Genomic DNA, 18,587 nt, shown 5'->3' on the forward strand with positions numbered 1-18,587 from the left:
AATAATAATCGATATGTTTATCATGATCCTCTACAATTGTGTTATTTTCTGGATAAATTTTAAACTGAGCGAGCTGTACCTTAGAATGTTACGGGCATTAAGAATGTATACACCTCTCCTTTAATTGTTCCTTATATTGATTTTGTTTGCCTATGCGCCCATATAACATCTTGGATCTCCTTACTTTCCTATATTATGTAACCTGTATAATTATTGGAGTTTTTCTTTTCTTTTGATTTTCGCCTCTTTTATTGCCTATGATGTTTGAACATGATATATGATTTATACTAATTTGAAGGCAAGGATGTGATAGATATGATGAAAAGTTTTGAAACTTCATGTTAATTATGGAAAAACTAATAAACAATAAATTAAAAAAAAAGCCAACAAGTGTGTGCACTAAAAGCAGCTATTTGTTCAGACAGCTGGGGGGGAAGGGGTAGGGTTGCCAGCAGGCTCCAGATTTTCAGGTTGATCCAGTCCTGGTTTTACCCCATTGCATGCTGTAATTTATTCTGATTACCCTATTGCATTCCCTAAGTAGAGCAAAGCTATAAGTACCTGCATGCAGGGGAGTTAAAGCAGGCCTGGATCAACCTATCCTGAAAATCTGGAGCCAGTTTGCAATCCTGGGGGTGGAGGGTGAAAAGGAGGCGCAAAATAGTGCACGTGCATTTGAAAATCGAATGCATACTCTCCTGACCTAAATATGCCCATGGGAATGCCTTTATTTAACCCGGCTATAAGTATACACATGATGGAGGCCTGTGGAAAGCAGGGAAACTTTCAGCCAAGTCATATTACCCGGGTAAGTAGTTTTGACAAGGGTAATCCGCCCTCCCCCTCCCCTCCTGTATGTAAGGTTTAGAATTCTTGGGGCTATAAGTAAATGTATGGATTACTTTTTTTAAAGTTTATATTCCACTTTTTATGACTTCTCAGTCACTTAAAAGCTGATTACATTAAGGTACTGTAAGTATTTTCTGGTTCCTAGAGGGCTTACAGTATAAGAGGGGTCCATGCCACAATATTTTATCATGGGAAGGGAAAATGATCAGAGGACATGGAAGAATACTGCGGGGGATTGTCCCTGCGGTATTTTTCCCCTCTGCAGTAAATATCGCGGCGGCTTCCTGTGATATTTTTGTTGCATGGAACAATTCCACTAGAAAAAATACCGCAGGGAAAGGCAAAAACATCGTAAGATGCGACCCCCTTTCCTCGGGGCTGCCATCTTTTTAAAAGGCCCCGCTGGCCCAAAATAAACCCCTCCCCCCCCCTGCAATGTGTCAAAGATCCCCTACCACCTGTAGAGATGGCCCAGAAGGGAGGGGAAAAGTGAAAAAATAGAAATGACCATCATGTGGCAACCCCCTGCCCCTTTCCCATATCCCTCATCTTTCTACAGAAGTCATCCCCCTCTTCCCAACCCCTCTGTCAATACCAGCCATCCCTCCCCACTAAAAGCTACCCCCCTCTTGGTCATACCTGGTGGTCCCTGTTAATCCTAGTGTCTCTGTTAGTCTAGTGGGGTCCAATGTGCCCCTTAGGCTCCGGGCTGGCTGCTGTTATTTACCAAAATGGCGCCAGCTAAACTTTGCCCCATCATATTTCTCGCGGCTTAGTAAATATTCCCCTAAGATTGTACCTGGAGCAAGGGAGAGTGAAGCAACTTGCCCAAGATCACAGGAAGCATGAGTGGGATTTGAACCCTGGCTTGCAGTCTGCTGCTCTGGCCACCAGGGCACCTCCTCCACACAAAAGCGGTGGAAGTTACTTATAAAGCTACCCAAGGACTGTAAAGAAGCTGTATTAATGTTTTCAGTTTTTGGATGTTAAACTGTACATCATTGTACTTTGCTGAATTAGCTCTTCCCTAGCTTAGTTCTGTGATGAACTACTTTCTCCATATGATGAATAGCTGGATTAGCTCTATGAATTATTCATAGGCAGTTTTGCTAATTTAATTTTAGTTGTGTGTTGACATGTTGCCCGAATCCCTAAATAAAACAAAATAACATTTAAAAAAAATAGTCATGCTTCTTTACCTATGTGGGAATTCCAGAAAGGACACTGTGCACGCTATTTGATTCCTGCACCCTGGCAGTGTTCTCTGCGGGCTTTAAGAAATATGATAAACAAGACTGTCTGTCATTGATCCAGAGAGGGACAAGGATAATGCTTAGATTTAAAACACAAGACTGCTGAGGGAAAATTGTTCAAAGCAATAAAAAGTCCCATAGAAGGTAAGAAAAGATGAACAACCTTGACAGTAGGGAAGCTGAATTCTATTTTTCTAAGGGGCCAATTTATCAAAGTGCATTGTGAGGGTGATTTTATAACATTGTGCATAAATTAGCTGGTAAAATATACACAAAATGTAAACTATCAGAATAGTAACATAGTAATGTAGTATTGTCAGTAGAAAAAGTCCAAATGGTACATCCAGTCTGCCCAGCAAGTTTCTTTTGGTACTAACTGCTGTCCTGTGCAGGTCACCCCTATGCCTTATGTTAAAGATATCAAAATGTATCCAGAGCCATACATAAGGGAAACATGATTGTTCGATATGCTACTGAGTGCTCATATATATACCATGGATGAATAATTTTTAGATTCACTTATTTAGGTTTGTCACCAATTTCGACAACCACAGAGTGATCAAACACCCTTTTGAACGTTACAATCATAAGTCTCATACCACTTCTTAAACACAATGGGGTAGATTTTAAAAGGAGCGCATGCCCGATTTTATAACATGCGCGTGCAAGGGGGTGCACAATTGTGCACCTTGCTCATGCCGAGCCCGCGCCGAGCCGCGCTGCCTTCCCCCGTTCCCTAACCCCCCCACCCCACCTTTCCTTCCCTTCCCCTACCTCCTCCTACCTTCCCCGCCCTTTCCCCCCTACCTTTTTTTTTTTTTTCCCTTAGTTTTGTTCCAAAACTTACTTCAGTTTTCTCCCTCCTGTTTCAAGTCAAAGTAATTGAAAGGATAGTTTCAAAACAATTTCAGGAATTTATCAATGAGCATAAAGTATTAGATCACTTTCAATTTGAGCTCCGGATGGCTCACACACCCAGGCTTTCAAGCTTTTGTCCCATTGAGGCTTTGACATTGGTAATAAGTTAATTTTGATATTATTTGATTATAACCATCAGCCTTTGTTATTCTTAATTATACGGTGTTGCTCTCTTGCTTGGGCAATTTAGGTGTAATATCAACTTTACTTACAATTTGAGATCTGCAGCCAGCAGGTTACTATAACTTCTTTGTGCTTTCCATTAAAAATGATGGGCCCACAGGAATCAGCTCTTTCTGCCACTTGTGCGTAACTTGCGCGCGCCGGGCCGGCTGCTGGCACACCATGTTCCGGTCCGGGGGCAGGTCCAGAGGCCGTGGCCAGGCCCCCGGGCCGGAACCACGCCCGCATCCCCGCCCCCGGAACGCCCCTCATGATGTGCCGTCTGCGACATGCCCCCAACACGCCCCTGATGACGCGCTGGCCGTGACACGCCCCCCCCCAGGAAAGCCCCGGGACTTATGCGTGTCCCGAGTCTTTGCGCACGCTGGCAGCTTATGCAAGATAGTCTCGGCGCGCGCAGGGGGGGTTTGGGGTAGGTTTTCCGGGGGTTACACCCATAACCCTTTGAAAATCTACCCCATAGGCTCTTACACAGTCACACACACACTCAGGCTTTCACACAGGCACACATACATATAGGATCTTACACAGACACATGCACACACAAACAGCCTCTCAGACAAACACAGGCTTTCATTCATTCACACATACATACATGCTCACACACATGTTCTCCTGTTGTCATCGGGCTGTGGCGGGATGAGCTCCACCATAGTCCTGTGGGCCTCCTGCTATCTTTGAGCCGTGGCGGTATGAGTTCCACTCTGGTGCCGTGGGTCTCCTGCTACCTTCGGGTCATACAGCCCACCAAACCTCCTGCTTGGGGGGGAGGGAGCAGAAGCTGTGCGCGGGTACGCACCCTCAGACACGGAAGATGGGCCTCTCCTTCTGTCGCCAGCACTCTCTCCTTCAGCTGCCGGCTGGTTAAGTTTGGGGGTTAGCTTGTCCAGGGTATCATTCGAGGATTTATCTCAGTGTTAGTTCTTCATCAGGGGAGTCTTGGCAGGGAGAATCTAGGAGGGATATAAATAGGGAGTGAAATTCTTCTAGGTCGATACAACCCCATTTAACGATAGTGGAAAAGCGGGGCAAGTTTACATCATTTAGATGAGAAGAGATCAGTGAGAAGGAGATCAAGGAATGGTTTGACCAAGAGACATCCGCATTGGAAATGGAATAGATAGAATAATTCAGGAAGATCAAAGCTAAGGAGTGTCCAGCTTTGTGGATGGGAACAGAGATGATCTGCTTAAATCAAAATTTGCATTGATAAGTAATTCAATGAATGGTGAGGAATTACAGGCAAGTAAGACAGGGGCGCAGTAAGTCAGACAGATATTTACAGTATTGCATTTTAACAAGAAAATCTCATATGGAAGTGGTGCAGCATATTCAACTTTTAAAAAGTTAAGATGACTTTTAATGAAAACTACTAAACCACCTCCCCTGTGCTGTATATGGGATTAAAAAACATAGGACTAGCTGGGGGAGGACAACAAAGGTTCAAGGTGGAAACATCATGATCTTTTAACCAAGATTCAGTTATACAGAGACAATTGGGGAGTCAAAGGTCAGCAGAAGATTTTGTTTTTAAATAGACTGCATTAACTAATAGAAATAGTAACATAGTACATAAGAACATAATAAAATGCCATACTGGGTCAGACCAAGGGTCCATCAAGCCCAGCATCCTGTTTCCAACAATGGCCAATCCAGGCCATAAGAACCTGGCAAGTACCCAAAAACTAAGTCTATTAGTAGAAACCAATAATGAGTGTGAAGACTGCAAATAAGAGCATATCTGTTTGAGATGGGTCTCATACGATGTTTGAGCAAGTCTGGGCCATACCTGCCCTTTCCAAGTACGATTGGAATAGTCTTACTAAATGAGAGGCATTCTTGGCAGTAACTTCTTCAATGGTGGCAGTAGCCATGATACTTGAGAGTCATCAGATCAGAAATCTGAAAAAGCATAAGACAGAGTTTGAGGTGCACGCTTAGCATGCATGAAGGGGGCAAGCAAAGGGGGCAGGCTCCTCTGTCTGTGCTCCTTCGTGCGTGCATCGAGGACACGTGCCCCTTCGGTTAAAGGTCTGTCGCCCTGATGATGATGTCACAGGAGGACTGAACCACAGCAGCATGGGCGGGAAGAGAGAATTCAGGCAGACAGGAGGGCCTGAGATTGAGGGAGCCAGCAGAGAGTCCAACAAATGTCAGGCAGCAGAAGCTGAGGCTGAAGGTGCTGTCCCAGCATCCGCAGCCCTGGTATTATTACGTTTATCTCCCCCACCCCACACATAGTGGCTTTGGGAGGATTACAATAGAATCGCTTCCAGTGCTATGCTTAGAAATGTTTTTGTTTTTGAAAAACTGTGATTTTTTTTTTGAAACATTGTAAAGGTTAGGGAACCTCCCCAACCCTCCAAAATTAGTTGAGACCTTTCCTACTCATGGTTTAAATGCCTCTTTCAATGTTTACCGTTTCCCATGGTTAGGCGTGTTTTCCCTACAGCGAGAGCTGTATGCATGTCCTTACACATCAGTGTTCACGTGGCTGTGCGCATGCGTGGCTGCGCGCCCTTACTGAAGCAGCTGCACCGAATGCACAAGGCACAGGAGGGCTTGGCAGAAGAGTAAGAGGTACAGCAAGAGTTTGTGCCATGGCTCCCACCACTGCTGCCAGAGAGTGAGAGGAGGAGAACCTATGCTGCTGCTGCTGCTCCTGCCAGAGAAAGGAAGAAGCAGCAGGAGTCCATGCTCTCATTTCTTCAATGTCTGTCAACACCACTGACCTTTTGTGGGGCTGGAGAGGGGGAGGGAAGAGATGACTGAAGGAAAATCCACCTTCCTGCAATGCCTGTGGTATGCACTTTTTACACTTGTTTACTTCTGCCAACAGATTAATACCAGCGACGTGACCCGTAAAGAAAACGAGATGTGGGACATCCAAGTCCGTGCTGTTGTCCATTTGGGGGCCATTATTCTGGTGGATGTGCTTTTCCATTTCCTCTATATCCTGACCATACCATCTGACCTGAAGGTTGTGAATCGTGCGTCGGACTGGGCAGTGGGTGAGTCACAAGGCAAACAACAAACTCCCCCTCCCGCTGTGCTTTTCTTTATTTGTTGTACATGATTCAGCTCCTTGGCGCAAGTAGGTTGGCAGGCCCAGCCTCCTCTGAATTCTTATTTATGTCTAATTTAAATAGGGGAACATACCAGATATTCATCAGTACATTTGCCTGTCACATGGCCATTGTCAGCAGAGCCATAACAAAGGGAACACAATAAGACTATGCATTTTATGAGGACACAAGCCACCTTCTCTTTGCAGTGCTGAGGCTTGATGTCCTATACACAGATAATAGGAAAAAAGCCTTAGTAAACCATGCCCAAAGAACTGAGCAACGTGTACAACAATCTCTCAATAAGATGTCCTAGATGCAGCATTTTGCCCATCGGTATCAAATGGAAAAAGCCCTTAGGATACCTGACCTGATCTACAATGTTTTTGTGAACTTGTTTTCCTATCATTGATGTTATTAAAGGAGTCATGCACGCCCAGCCACCTCTCCTGGGAGCGATGCAATATTTAAATTAGGGGTCGCGCTAAAAAGGAGATGCTAGGGAAAATTTTTTATACCTAGCACCTCCTCGGCATCGGGTGCACAGGAGAGGTGGCTGTCAGTGCGGGTAGGGAAAATTGACGCTCAATCTATGAGTGTCCAGAATTCTGTCCCACAGTCAAACCCCCTATGGAAGACATCCACTATAGAGAGGAGCAATGCTCAGTACCATGCACAGGTCAAAAACAAGGATGGTAACTTTCAAACTGGCATGCGTGCACACATTTGTGCACATATGTCGGCCTGTGCCCAGGGATGCAGCCATTTTATAACATACATGCGCATATGTGTGCATGTTATAAAATAGCCTGGCTGTGTGCATTTATGCACCAAATTTAAAGAGGTTATGTGCACACAAATGCTGCTTCTACCACATAAATCGGAGATTGTAAAAGGGGCACGCGCCCACACTATTCCCAGTTTTCCCAGTTCATTCCCAGTTCACCCTGTTAAGATACAGGTTCTCCAAATGCCCCTAGTTAATAGCCTTCATTCCCCGCCAGTTAGCCCCACCCCTTAAAACCCCACAGTTCTATTTTTCTTTATTTTTTAACTTACACGTCACCCATTGCAGAAGTAAAGTTACGCAGCAAGGGGCATCAGCGCATGACGGAATATGTAAGTATTTATGTGCACATCTCAGGTTCATGTCCCGGAAGGCCCATACCCCACCCAGACCTTACCAACCCCTCACCCCTATTTGAAAGCTTTCAAGATGTGTGTGCTCTGGAAGATACATGCGTACCTCAGCAGCTTTTAAAATCTGCTCAGTGTGCACAAGCCTGTCATATTCGCACATCCCCTAATTAATGCACACATTGGGCTTTTAAAATTCACCTTAAATTGATTCTGATCAAGCAAATTGTTATCCTCTATATGAGACTTCAACTGTATCTGCACTACTTTTTCCAGCAACTGCGCCAGAAATGACAAATTTGATATCGGGCGACAATTAGACTTTGCATTGTCTAGTTAGTACATCGAGCATTAAAATGACCCACCTGCACTAAAGTCAGTGTATTAGCCCAGGTCATCAGCTGATTTTAACACAGCTGAATTACATACCCCTTTCAGTCTAACTGTAGTCTTCTGAGAAACAAAAACTGTGCAAAATTTGAAAAATGGAAAGAAATATGAGTGCATGTTCTTAGTTGCATTAAAGGTCCATATTCAAAAGTCATTAAGATGGATAATAGTTATCCGCCTAATGGCTTACCCAGTTATATTCAGCCCTTATCCGGCTACATTCTAGCTGGCTAATAAGGTAGGTGGCTAGAATGTAGTCTGATAAGCTAGGGGCTGCCCAAAGACGTAAATGGGAGAAGTTGAGTTGGCCAGCTAAGTTAACCAGCAAACTGCAATATTCTGAATTAGCTGGATGACTTAGCTGGCTAAGGCCTATATTTTCTAAAACACTGTGGCATCGTGAATCGCGCGGTGCAGGGGGATGAAGCGGGGGGCGGGCCTGCGAAAGCCGGCAGCAATCGCACCTCTGCTGCCGGCTTTCGCACCCAATAGCACCATCATAAAAGGTGGGCGCGAAATAGGAAGCGAAAAGGCTCCTTACCTTTTCGCCATCCATGCTGTCTTTGTGGCGTCCGCCCCGACTCCTCCTCTTCTGGGGCAGACGCCACCCCAACTCCGCCTCTTTTTAGCTATCGCACACGAAAAGGGACTTTTCGCATGCGAAATGTCCCTTTTCGCGTGCACTAGCTTTAAAAAATGACCCCCTAAGTCTGGTTGAGTCAAAGAGATGTCCTAAAGTTAGCCAGCAATAGTTAGCTGGCTAACTAATTAAGAGGGTCATTTATCAAATCCTGTTAGGGCCTTATCGAGGGTGTAGGGGCCCTAATGCCCACGATAACACCATAACGCATATGATAAATAACGGATCACGAGATGTGTATGCAAATTTGAAAAATTTTGTCAAGTGGGAGGAGTTTATGAAAATGAGAGCTGCTTAACATTGCGTGCGATAGCATAATGCACACTATCACGGGATTTAACGCCGGAAATAACTACCCCTTTTTTCCTGGCATTATGCTGTCCGTTATGCCCAAAATGGGATTTGCGATAAATATGGCAAATTCTGTTTCAGAAGAGAAAGAGACAGCCTCTGGGGAGGCATACAGATTAGGCAACTTTTTATACGACTGTAAGAGGGGCCATTCTGAACTCATGGTAAGGGTTTGGTGGTGGGCTAGCTTTTGGGGGGCAGTTTTACATGCACAGTCAGAGGTACAAACAGCACAATTACCATCAGTAAAGATTTGTTATGATTTGGAGTGATGAAAAGTATAAAAAAGATGAGATTTGTACAATGTACTCTTGACCTAGCTTGATGCACTCTCTACCTAGCTACTATCAAGCTAGGTCGAGAGTACAATGTACAAATCTCATCTTTGGGTACCTTTCATCACCCCAAATCACATAAAATCCTCACTGATGAGAAAATATCACAGGTGCTATAAGTTTAATGCATGTTGAGCTAAAATAACAATGCTGTATCATGAAAATTACCCTAACCATGTGCCTTTTTTTTTATTGCGGGCTCTATTTTTCACAATTTTATAGCAAAATGATAAATCTAGGGATAAAATAGCCAGCTGTATTCAATAGTGTGACTGCACTGTTGAATATACCTCCAAAGTTCGCCGGATAAGTTTATCTGGTTAACTTTGCTATCCAGATTGTGTTTGAATATAGACATCATTCTGTGTAGATTCTGACAAAGAAGTGATCAAGAGTTTGGCTAGATTGAAATAAACACTATTATCATATGCAGATAATCAAGTTCACTTTTTTTGATTTATCTGAGCCAATCTTGAGGTAGGATTTTACAAAAATCAATATGCAGAAAGATTTATTATTTTCTGGCACAACTAAGAGCACAAAACGAGAACAGGAAATCCATATGCACATCTAATATACTTCAAGAGCACTCATAATATTTATTTATTTATTTATTTAGATTTTTATATTCTGCTTTTCTGCACTTCTAAGTGTACATAATAGACACTACTGGCTTATTGTAAACAGCCTTCATTTTCCTTATATTAAATATAGGGCTAATCCATAGCTAACATTGTTCACACTAATTTTCTAAGGACATTTTTTAAGTTTTGCAAGTTAAAAACCACTTATCTGGTAAAACGTCACAGGGATTCACAGAGAAGCAGCAACACAATGAAGGAAACCCCAACATGGTCCCATGTTTCAAATAGAAGTTCTGCATCAGGGGGTATTCATATAAAATTTCTACGATGGAACTGTTCTAAAATTATGTTGCCATTAGTCTTCAAAAGCTTTGATTCTGAGAAAAATAAAATAAAATACATAATAATTTTCTTATAGGCAAAAACATTCAGTCCATAAGAAAAATGTTGGAAAATCGACCTAATACTGATAGCGTCTTTGCCTAATGTATGCCAAAGTATGACCAGGAAGCACAACCCCTATATATTACTAGTGAAATTAAAGAGAAAAAAAAAAAGGTAAAAAAAACAATTAGACCAAAAAGTACAAATCAATCTCAAGACTGAGTCCATTTGGAAAAACTGCATCAAAATGAAAAATGAAAAATTTATGGTTTAAAAGAGCTTGCCAATAACCACCTCTTAGTGTATCAAAAGTCAAGTCCTATGTTAAGGACATTTCATATTGTATTAGACAATTGTGTCTGATTCAACATGTACCGTCCGGTGGTTGGTAATGGTGGATATTTCCACCTTATATACCAACATACTGCAAGAAGCTGCAGGAAGAATTATTGAGGAAGCACTGGGGCAGGTTGAATTACCTATATTGAAAATCAAATTTTGTATCATCAAGTTAAGAGACATCCCGATGAGGTCGCGATGGGCCCCGTCAATGGCCTGTTTATATGTTGATCGTTTTGAACAACAACATATATATTTGTCTGAGTTTTGGAAAAATAGAATTATCTGGAAAAGGTATATTGATGATATATTTTGCATTTTGTTCTGGGTCATTGAATCAGTTACAAAGCTTTACGCAGTGGATCAACACCCTGGCTCCTAATTTACAATTTGTTTTTCAGTACCATCAGGAGGTTATATCTTTTCTAGATTTGAAGATTTATAAGGAGCATGGTATTTTGCATACTACAATTTTTCAGAAAACTACAGATAAGAACACGCTGTTACACTATAATAGTTTTCATCCTCAGCATTTGAAGAATAACATACCCATTAGGGATGTGAATCGTGTCCTCGATCGTCTTAACGATCGATTTCGGCTGGGAGGGGGAGGGAATCGTATTGTTGCCGTTTGGGGGGGTAAAATATCGTGAAAAATCGTTAAAAAATCGAAAAATCGAAAAATCGAAAAACCGGCACATTAAAACCCCCTAAAACCCACCCCCGACCCTTTAAATTAAATCCCCCACCCTCCCGAACCCCCCCCCAAATAACTTAAATAACCTGCGGGTCCAGCGGCGGTCCGGCAGCGGTCCGGAACGGGCTCCTGCTCCTGCATCTTGTCGTCTTCTGCCGGCGCCATTTTCCAAAATGGCGCCGAAAAATGGCGGCGGCCATAGACGAAAAAGATTGGACGGCAGGAGGTCCTTCCGGACCCCCGCTGGACTTTTGGCAAGTCTCGTGGGGGTCAGGAGGCCCCCCACAAGCTGGCCAAAAGTTCCTGGAGGTCCAGCGGGGGTCAGGGAGCGATTTCCCGCCGCGAATCGTTTTCGTACGGAAAATGGCGCCGGCAGGAGATCGACTGCAGGAGGTCGTTCAGCGAGGCGCCGGAACCCTCGCTGAACGACCTCCTGCAGTCGATCTCCTGCCGGCGCCATTTTCCGTACGAAAACGATTCGCGGCGGGAAATCGCTCCCTGACCCCCGCTGGACCTCCAGGAACTTTTGGCCAGCTTGTGGGGGGCCTCCTGACCCCCACGAGACTTGCCAAAAGTCCAGCGGGGGTCCGGAAGGACCTCCTGCCGTCCAATCTTTTTCGTCTATGGCCGCCGCCATTTTTCGGCGCCATTTTGGAAAATGGCGCCGGCCGAAGACGACAAGATGCAGGAGCAGGAGCCCGTTCCGGACCGCTGCCGTTCCGGACCGCCGCTGGACCCGCAGGTTATTTAAGTTATTTGGGGGGGGTTCGGGAGGGTGGGGGATTTAATTTAAAGGGTCGGGGGTGGGTTTTAGGGGGTTTTAGTGTGCCGGCTCACGATTCTAACGATTTATAACGATAAATCGTTAGAATCTGTATTGTATTGTGTTCCATAACGGTTTAAGACGATATTAAAATTATCGGACGATAATTTTAATCGTCCTAAAACGATTCACATCCCTAATACCCATTAATCAATTTCTCAGACTTCGACAGATATGCTCATCAGTAGAAGAATAAAAGCTTTGTTCAGGAGAGATGCCACAAAAATTTCAAAATAGGAGTAAAATCACTATTGTGTTAAGAAAGCCTTTAAATAGGCATTATATGCTAATTAAGACTACTTACTCTTACACTCGCAAAAATTGTGGATCTCATATGTGCTCTACCATTCTCTTCATATGCAGGTAAGATTAGATCCATTGTATGCCGCCATTGATCTATTTTGAATGGTGATCATTTGTTTGCAGATTCCCCTAGTTTTGCATTGAAAAATCAGTTAAATTCTGTATTACTTCCATTTTCCTTACAGGCACCCTTGGGTCCATTAGGTCAGTATAAATGCTGGTCATGTTCAATTTGTCCCTATGTATGTGAATTGGCTCAGTTTTATGTAAGGTCTTTGAAATGTACATATCGGTTACCAGCTAGATATGACTTTATCATCGAAGGTGGTGTACGTTATAGGGTGTCTGTGCAGACTCTTATATATTGGACAGACAAAATGCTGCATTAGGCTTCAGATACTTTAACATATCAGTTCTATCCGCACAGGAAAGGAAGGTGCATCCTTAGTCACTCATTGAAAGTCTGCTGGATATTGTAATTGAAGAACTAAGTTTTTGGTGATTAACCAGATTCAGCTGCAGTGTGGAAGTATCTAAGGTGTTAACTCAGAAAGAACAGTGGTTTGTTTTTGAATGGAATACTTTGGAACCCAATCGAGAGATTGACTGGAGTATATTTTTGTGAATGGGTGGGTGTGGGGTAGCTTTATTATTTATTGTTTGATTTCGGTTTATTGCTATGAGAAGGCAGGTCCTTTGACGCTCCTTATTTATATGATATTGTGGGATGCACATGCTTGGCGTCTTGTAGTGGCTGACGCCATATTAGAGGTATTAGAAAAACGTATTGGAGATATCTCTATTGGATACTTTCTTATAAGTAATGATATGTTATTGGTAGTGTTCAGTGGTTTGCATTATCAGAGTCTCTTTTAAATTGCTTTATTATGAGTTTTGGAATGAGTTTTCATCTTATTTTTTAATAGGCTGTTTATAGTTTGGATGTATGATGGTGAAGTAAAAATTCAGGAACTACAACTTTGTGGTCGACTGCAAAAGTCAGATTTTTTTAATCCTTATGTGGATTTAAGCTACAGGATTTTTGTTATAGAGAATTTTTTGTTTTTGTTATTGCAGATATCCATTATTTGGCATTTTTAGAAATCAATAGCAGTTCAACACTATGAACACACAAGCAGATGTATTTTTTTTAAATTTTCAATTTCACATAATTACAAGAAGTACATTTTATTAGAACACAGTACATCTAGCTAAACAGAAAAATATCTCACATAAATATTGATTTCCATTCACATTTTAAACACCTAGCTTAAATATATGTACCTTAAATAAAAGAAAATAGGGCAGGGGGGGTGGAATTTATTATTAGGGTGAAAACACATACTCATTAATGTTAAAGAAATCGAGTAGGAGAGCAACTTATTTATTTTCATGTCGATCCTATTCTGGAAATATTTTGAGATTGTCCAGTCAAAAATTCCCTGAGATGCTCTGGTTCAAAAAATACATAATTAATTGGAGCGGACTGGGAGGGAAATTTCCTATCCCCCTACCTACCCTTCCTCCCTTTTCCCTTCTCCTCCATGACCCCTAATCCCCCCCCCTAACTATTACAAAATTTGTTTTTGTTTTATAACTTATTTCATCTTCATGGGTGAAGTAAGTTCCACAAACCGGCAGCCGGCCGGTGCACGCTTCCCCGGGACAGGACCCAATAGTTGCTGTCCCAGCCGGCCCTTGCCCCACCCTGCCCTGCCCCTGCCCCCGGTCCTCCCCTTTTACAGAACCTGGCACTTCCGTGCGTATCGGGAGATACACGTGTGGCCAGGTCGTTGGGAAAATGTGTTCGGCTCACTCACGGCACATACATACTTCCCGGTATTTGCATACGACAGGCTATTAAAATTTGGTCTGTAGTTGGGAATGTGGGAACTGTTTTAATAATGCAGGAGTACATGCATATGTGTCAGTATACATATATATTTTTTACTGCAGAGATGCACATAATTTGTGTACCTATTCATTAAAGTATTCATATATATTTTGCAGGGTGAAATAATTGTAACCTGCGTAATAACCCTCAATTTATAAACGGAGGCAGGTATTTTATAACATGAGCATGCTCCACTTATGAAAATATTTGTGTGCAAATCCCTAGTACACCCAGATCTCCACCAATTCACCTTGACTCCCTACCCACCACTTAACCCAGACCTTCCATCGAAAAGCTGCAGATAAAAACCAAATGCAATTTCATTTCTATGATTTGAATAGCAGGTGTAAAAGTGTGTGTATAAATTGAAAGTTTACAGTTTACAAAATATTTTATTTATTTATAATCATTTGATATTCCTCCTTTTTGCATGTTAGGTCCAAGGCAGATTACAGTCAAGTTCCAATCAAAATTTATAATCACAATGAAGAGCATTGAGCTTGAAGGAGAGCATAATACAGCTTTATCACACTCTCAAACAGCCAAATAGTATGCTTTTAAAACTTTCACACTCCCAAACAGTAAATACACTTTGGGAGAGTAATTTTCATCAGCCCTCTTTTTTATTCACATAGAAGTATGATGAAATGGTAAGTATGCATGTATTTCCAACATTCTGCAAATATGCTTACCATGTACAAGGGCTGCATATGTGCATATACCCTGGTCCATGTAACTCTTTGAAAACTGATCCATAAAGCTCTAGCATAAGGAAAATAATATACTTTAAAGTTCAATCATACTCCTCTCAGTAAGTAAAATAGTTTAGTAGATTAGAGAGACCCCAATTTTTCTCCACTGCTCTCACCAGCTCTTGCTTCAGCAGCAATTCCCTTGGCAACCAGTAGCTAACAACAACAATAACAACCCAGGTTGCTTGGAAGGCTGTAGGACGGGAGGCAGACCCTTATCATCAAGATTTGCTATGTTTTGATGTTAGAAGTCTTATGACACTTGTGTGATGGGGCCCTGAATCAGATATTTGTCTTGAGACAAATGTTAAGGAATGTCATTTAACCTTTACTTTTGGGTTATGGTAGTGGAGGTTTATTATATATCTCTTTAAGGAGTGTTTTGATGGAGGGCCACAAGGGATGGTCTCCTCTGGTGCTCAGAGCGGGAATCGGTCCAGAGAAGGAATTATTGATTCCTTCTGCAGAGTTGGGAGCTTCACCGCTCCTTGGAGGGCAGCTGGTCCACTTAGTCCAGCAAGGCTGAGCCATGGGAGGACAGTGAGCCTTTACTGGGCTTTTGAGTAGTGCCTAGAGGCAAACTGGGAGGGTTACGGACCATAACAGCCTTGTGGAAAGCGTTTGAAGAATGAGTGACTTGTACTGAGGGGACTATGACAGAGAAGAGTGGATGTGAGCATTGAGTCCTATCTGAGGCATATTATTTTGTGCTATGCTATTCAAGTGAAGAGAAGATTTGGAGGAAGAGTGTTTTGTTGTCATTGCTGATAGTACCTCAGTGATATGAACCTGTGAACTCTGATTTAATCGATTTAATTTTAATCTTGTTCATCCCAGAAAATAAAAGTTTTGTTTTGTTGAAGATACCTTTTGAATGAGACCCTCCTCTATCCCAAGTTGTGGGCTCGTGAGAGGCATCTTTCAGTGACAGAAGAGTGGGATTGAAGGTTTTGGGCTTGAGGGTTGGAGTCAGAGGTGACACTGAGGGTAAAAAAGTATTGTGGTTTTAAGTTTCCTATCCAGCTTGAAATACAGCCCCTGCTTCCAGCCCAGATCCACTGCACTATCTGCTCAACCATTTTTTGAATGGCTGGTGCTCAACTCCCAAACAGGCATCAGACCCTCTCTCATTTTACAGCTGGAAAGCTTGCTTGTGCAATCCAGGAAATGTGAGGTGAAGACTGAAATGGGAGAAGGAAGCAGGAGAATATACCATTGCCCACAACTGAAGAATAACACAAAATGCTTTATGTAACCCCCTGCCTGGGGTGAAGATCAGAACAGACTCACAGTCTGGTCAGGGATAATTAAAGCAGTAAGGCGCTGAAGTCCCATAAACTGACAGGTTCTTTCTCTAGCTTTTCAGAAATTCCAGAAATCTTAACCATTCCAGCTTTTGAAGTCTGAATTACACTCAGGTCCTACAGTAATTTTACTCACAGTTCTCATAAACAGATTACCAATAGTGGCTTCTGGAAGGAGGAGATCTCACTAGTGGTACAACAGAATCCTCCTAGAGGTCCTAGGATCTGGCCTAGCCTGGAAGTCAGGTGTGCAGCTGGAATCTGCCACGATTTTACAGGAATTGATTCAGAGTGTTGGATTCGTGGACCCTTGGGCCGATCGGAACCAGAGGGTGAGCCGCTGAGTGAGGTGGCAGCGGTGGTCCCGACCGGGCGGCGGCAAGGACGGAGTTGTGGGTGGCCGGAGGAAGATCCTAGGAAGCCCTATGCGACCAAGGGCCTTGGCAAGGAAGGATGAAACGGTGGAGCTGGCACAGTGGTGAGAAGATCTTCGCCCTGGAAGCCGATCCTCCCCCGAGAGGAGCTCGTAGGAGTTCGGCTGCTGGGACTTAGGAGATTCACCCTGGAAGCCAGAGTCCCCCCAGGAGGAGCCCGTAGGGACCCGGCCGCTGGGACTTAGGAGGGCCCGCGGGGGCTGAGTCAGACGGAGTCCAAGGTCGTCGCTCACCAGTCTAGAGTCGTGTACCAGAGAATCGTCGCTTGCCAGTCCAGGATCAGAAGCCAAGGGATCGCTGTAAGCCAGTCCAGGGTCAGAAGCCAGAGGAATCACCGTAAGCCGCACCGGGGTCAGAAGCCAGAGAGTCGTCGTAAGCCAGTCCGGGGTCAGAAGTCATGGGAACACCGTAAGCCAGTCCGGGATCAGGAACCACAGGAGACCGAGACGACACAGGAACGCAGCAACTGGAGACAGGTAAACCTGGGAACCTCGTTGCAAGGCAAAGTGCTTCTGGACTGCAGGGCTTAAATAGCCCTGCAGCGTCTGACGTCATCCCCAGGGAGGAACTGGCTTTTCCCGCACTGGGCCCTTTAAGAACAGGGCAGGAACGCGCGCGCGCGCGCCTAGGGGGGCAGAGCCAGCCGCGGGGAATGCCGGCAGAGCGAGGGAGGCTGAAGCGAGGTGCCTGAGGGCCCTGCAGGCCCGGGAGAAGTGACCACGCGCCGGGGACGCCGCGGCCGAGATCCCTGCTGCCCCGGGGAACGGGAAACGGACCCGGGACCGCGGTGGGGTGAGTGCCGATCCCGGGGCCGTCCCGGGATCGCAACAGTACCCCCCCTCCTACACCCCCTCCCGGGGGTTCGCGGCTTATCCGGATGTGCCACATGAAACTGGCGAAGGAGATCCTTATCCAGAATGTGGGCGGAGGGTTTCCACGAGTTCTCCTCAGGACTGTATCCTTCCCAGGAGAGAAGATATTCCCAGCGATGACGACAGAGCCGAACATCTAACACCTCCTTAAACGTGTACGTGGCCCTGGGATCAGAAGCGACATCGGAGGGCTCCGGAGGCAGGGGTCGAAAGCGAGAGAGGACCACCGGCTTGAGGAGGGAAACATGGAAGACGTCATGTATCCGAAGAGTAGATGGAAGACGTAAGCGGTAGGAAACCGCTCCAACTCGTTCGGCCACCCGGAAGGGTCCAATGTATCGGGGCGCTAGCCTCATGGAAGGAGTACGAAGCTGAATGTTCTTGGTACTCAGCCATACCTTAGATCCAGGCAGGAACACTGGAGCGGGTCGCCGAGACCTATCCGCGTAAGCCTTGAACCGTGCGGCGGTGCGGTGAAGTTTCTCTTGTGTGGCGTGCCAAATCTGATGAATCTGGCTGGCCGTCAGTTGCGCCGCTGGTGAGGAGGTAGACACTGGTAACGGTAGGGGAGGTTTGGGAACCTTCCCATAAACCAACTGGAAGGGAGACTGTAGCGTGGCCGAGTGTCGATGGCGATTGTAAGAGAACTCGGCCCACGGAAGAAGAGTGACCCAGTTGTCCTGCTGCTCCCCTACAAAGGCTCGGAGGAATGTTTTCAGAGTTCGATTCGTGCGTTCAACTTGACCGTTGCCCTGGGGGTGAAACGCCATGGTTAAGTCTAGCTGAACCCCACATTTCTTGCAGAGCGCTCGCCAATATTTTGCCGTGAATTGGGGCCCTCGGTCAGAGGCAATATGTAGAGGCAAACCATGCAGTCGGAAGACATGCTGGATAAACAGTTCAGCCAATTCCGGAGCCGTGGGTAACTTGGCAAGTGGCACAAAATGGGCCATTTTCGAGAAGCGGTCAACAATGACCCAAACCACAGTCTTACCCTGGGACGGAGGCAAGTCTACCACGAAATCCGTGGAGATGTGAGTCCATGGTTCCGTGGGTACAGGGAGTGGCTGGAGGAGACCC

General features: G+C 44.5%; 1 protein-coding gene across 5 annotated transcripts in view; it reads left to right on the forward strand.

The window, feature by feature from the left end:
• Positions 1-18,587, forward strand: part of HHATL (hedgehog acyltransferase like) — a 125,204-nt gene that overhangs the window by 63,151 nt on the left and 43,466 nt on the right. For all 5 annotated transcript variants that reach the window (XM_029588332.1, XM_029588331.1, XM_029588330.1 and 2 more), the window contains one exon: positions 6,043-6,214. In XM_029588332.1, the coding sequence (XP_029444192.1) occupies positions 6,043-6,214 (172 nt within the window). The remainder of the gene's footprint in view (positions 1-6,042; positions 6,215-18,587) is intronic.

Source organism: Rhinatrema bivittatum, chromosome 2 (genome assembly GCF_901001135.1).
Source record: "Rhinatrema bivittatum chromosome 2, aRhiBiv1.1, whole genome shotgun sequence".
NCBI lineage: Eukaryota > Metazoa > Chordata > Amphibia > Gymnophiona > Rhinatrematidae > Rhinatrema > Rhinatrema bivittatum.